This window comes from Engraulis encrasicolus, chromosome 1, assembly GCF_034702125.1.
Source record: "Engraulis encrasicolus isolate BLACKSEA-1 chromosome 1, IST_EnEncr_1.0, whole genome shotgun sequence".
In the NCBI taxonomy this organism is placed as follows: Eukaryota; Metazoa; Chordata; class Actinopteri; order Clupeiformes; family Engraulidae; genus Engraulis; species Engraulis encrasicolus.
This window is the reverse complement of record NC_085857.1, coordinates 33721791-33724803: the sequence shown is the minus strand read 5'-3', so window position 1 is coordinate 33724803 and position 3013 is coordinate 33721791. Positions and strand designations below refer to the sequence as shown.

The 3013-nt window shown below is 46.3% G+C and overlaps 1 protein-coding gene across 1 annotated transcript in view; it reads right to left on the bottom strand.

The window, feature by feature from the left end:
* Nucleotides 1-494: 494 nt before the first annotated feature.
* ccdc85al (coiled-coil domain containing 85A, like) overlaps nt 495-3013 on the bottom strand; it is a 65875-nt gene continuing 63356 nt past the window's right edge. Inside the window, exons 7-8 of the mRNA XM_063216316.1 lie at nt 2633-2690; nt 495-753 (exon numbers count right to left, since the gene is read on the bottom strand). Coding sequence (XP_063072386.1) covers nt 735-753; nt 2633-2690 — 77 coding nt within the window. The 3' untranslated portion in view covers nt 495-734. The remainder of the gene's footprint in view (nt 754-2632; nt 2691-3013) is intronic.

Here is a 3013-nt window from a genome sequence, read left to right as displayed (position 1 = left end):
GGAGGAGAAGAGAAGAGAAGATGGATGAGGAGGGAGGGGGCTAGGGGTTGGAGGGCAGTAGAGAGTTGGGCTGGAAGTGAGGGGCTGGGGGCAGGGCCGCATTAACGGACAGACTAGCCCCAGGATGGGGGCCTGTGGACGGGGCTAGGGTGGGGGAAGGAAAGGATGAGGGGAAAGGATGAGGGTGCAGAGGGAGCGCAGAGTGGGTGGGTGTCATGGATGATGAAGGGACAGGAGACAGGCAGAGGTGGGGAGGTAGAGGATTGTGTGTGTGTGTGTGTGTGTGTGTGGGGGGGGGGTGATGCACTTGTCTTGTGGTCCGGTAAGTCTTCATGATTCCATGAGGGGTCTCCAGAGGCAGCAGGAGAGAGAGAGAGGGGGGGAGAGAGAGGGAGAGAGAGAGAGAGAGAGAGAGAGAGAGAGAGACAGAGACAGAGAGAGAAACAGAGACAGAGAGAAATAGAGAGACAGAGAGAAATAGAGAGAGAATAAAGAGACAGGCACAGAGAAAGAAAGACTGATCAAAAGAGGCAAACAGAGGTAGAGAGTAGGAGAGGGAGAGAACAACAATGAGAAAGACAGAACGAGAGAACAAGAGAAGAAGAAATGGGGAATGAGAGAGAGAGAGAGAGAGAGAATAGTTGGCAGGGTCATCTTGTTGTGGCAGCATGGGGCCTGAATGCACATTATACAGTAGTCATCCTCCCATCTGACTCCTCCGCGCAAAGATGTGGTCAAGAGGATGCATCGAAACTGTACAGAAAGAAAAAGAGAAAGAAAGAAAGAAAGAAAGAAAGAAAGAAAGAAAGAAAGAAAGAAAGAAAGAAAGAAAGAAAGAAAGAAAGAAAGAAAGAAAGAAAGAAAGAAAGAAAGAAAGAAAGAAAGAAAGAAAAGAAAAAGACAGAAAGAAGAGAGTATGTATAAGTAAGGCACCTGCCTGCCTCCTAACACACACACAAACAGCAAAAAAGGGGGTATTCAAAGAACGTGACTCAATAGTGATCCAGCTTAAATTAGCCTTGAGCTAGTGGTAAATCATCTAATGGAAGAGTTTGGAGTCCTGATTGGAGTCCTGTGTAGAGATAATAGGGTTTTTCACAGGATCCGGGTCCGGCAGGATCTTAAGAAGTGCATCCGGTATCCGGCATGTTACCTAAAAATCAGTATCTGGTGCATCTTTAGCCTAGGCTTTTCAGTCAGTCTTTCACAACCCCAATCACTGCATGGAGTGAAAGCCCTTTGGAAGCGGCCATTGCAGACAGTGTGGCACTAAGCCAATGAGTCTAAAAAATAGTTTGAGCCAACGTAATAAAAAGGGCCCATGTGTGCGAGTAGACTATATGTTTCAAGCCTTTTGTAGGATCCGGTATCCGGTTCCGGATACGGCAGGATCTTAAGCAGTGGATCCGGTATCCGGCAGGATCCTAAAACTCAGGATCCGGTGCATCTCTAGTCCTGTGTGAATAACAACATTCTAAACAACATTCAACATTTCTGAAGAATATGCACAGGTGTTGGTGACTTTATTTATTTAGCAACGCTACAAACAAATCCTGGTGATCATCACATAACCTCCTAGACGGTGGTGAATAAAAAGGAGCAATTCATAACATGAGCACAGCCCCCAAAGGCTAGATAATGGGGGAAACTACTGCCCTACAAAGGCAAAGTGCAGTAACTACATATTTTGTCAAAAGTTTAGACTGAAAATGGTCTTTATTACACCACCTGACAAAGCCTTATGGTCCAAATGTCTTCCGATATACATGGGTTTTCCATTTTTTGTTTTTCTCTGGCTGCGCGACTCTGGCCGCGCACAACTCAACCTCTGATTGTTGGAAACCGCTGTCAGTCAGCGGTTGTTGTTCTGTATATTTCCTGTGCACTTTGTATTTGCTTGTGATGTTGGCTTGATTATGTCCTCTTTTGAATGTTTGGTTATAAAGCGTCTGCCAAATACAATGTAATGTAAGTAAAGTAGCTCACTTGATTGGCTGCCAGTGTCTTCCCCCTCCTCACAACACCATGTTTATGAAAAAAAAACATGTATTGCTAGATGTCTCCCAAAATTGCTCAAATTTGCAGTAACTACAATATCCAGCCTAACACCAAGCCTTTAAAGACATTTTTCTCAGTTTCAATGTTGGCGTAGTTGCTGCACTTTGCCTTTGTAGGGCAGTATTGTTTGGGGCGTCTGTCCGGGGTTTCCCTGGGGTCCATTAAATATTTAGGTGGCCATTTTCCCCTCTCCTGACAAGCCAGGCCACAGCTGACAGACACAACGGCAGGATCACCAAATGCATCTCCACTGACACCAGACACACACACAGGCACACACACATGCGCGTGCACACAGTGACATACACACACACATACACACACAGACAGGCACACACACATGCGCGTGCACACAGTGACATACGCACACACACACACACACACACACACACACACACACACACACACACACGCACACACACACACACACACACACACACACGCACACACACGCACACACACACACACACACACACACACGCACGCACGCATGCACGCACACACAGGTGTGGGGTTATACACACACGCACACACACTCACTCACACTCACACATGTTATAGACCCAATACTCACCTGTCCCACATCTTGACATTTCTGCAGTTGGTGGTACAGCAGCCAGCTGATATCAATGCTGCAGAAAAGAAGAGAGAAAGAAAAGAAAATGATAGAGAGATTAAGTGGAGAGTACGAATTATGCCTTGTGTACACCAAGCGCGACATGCGTTACCCTATCCAGGTAGCTGAGGTGGTTGAAGAAGTTTTGCCATGAATTCGCTTTATTCGCTCTGGCCGCGGCATTGACATGTTTGATTTATCTAATCACATGACGGCTCTGGCTTGACAGCTTGGGACATTCGGAGATACAGCATGAACGTTCCAATTGGTTTTCGCCGAACTGCGTCATAGCTCATTACCATAAGATTAGCTTGACCTTACGTAATCGTTGAAATTCGC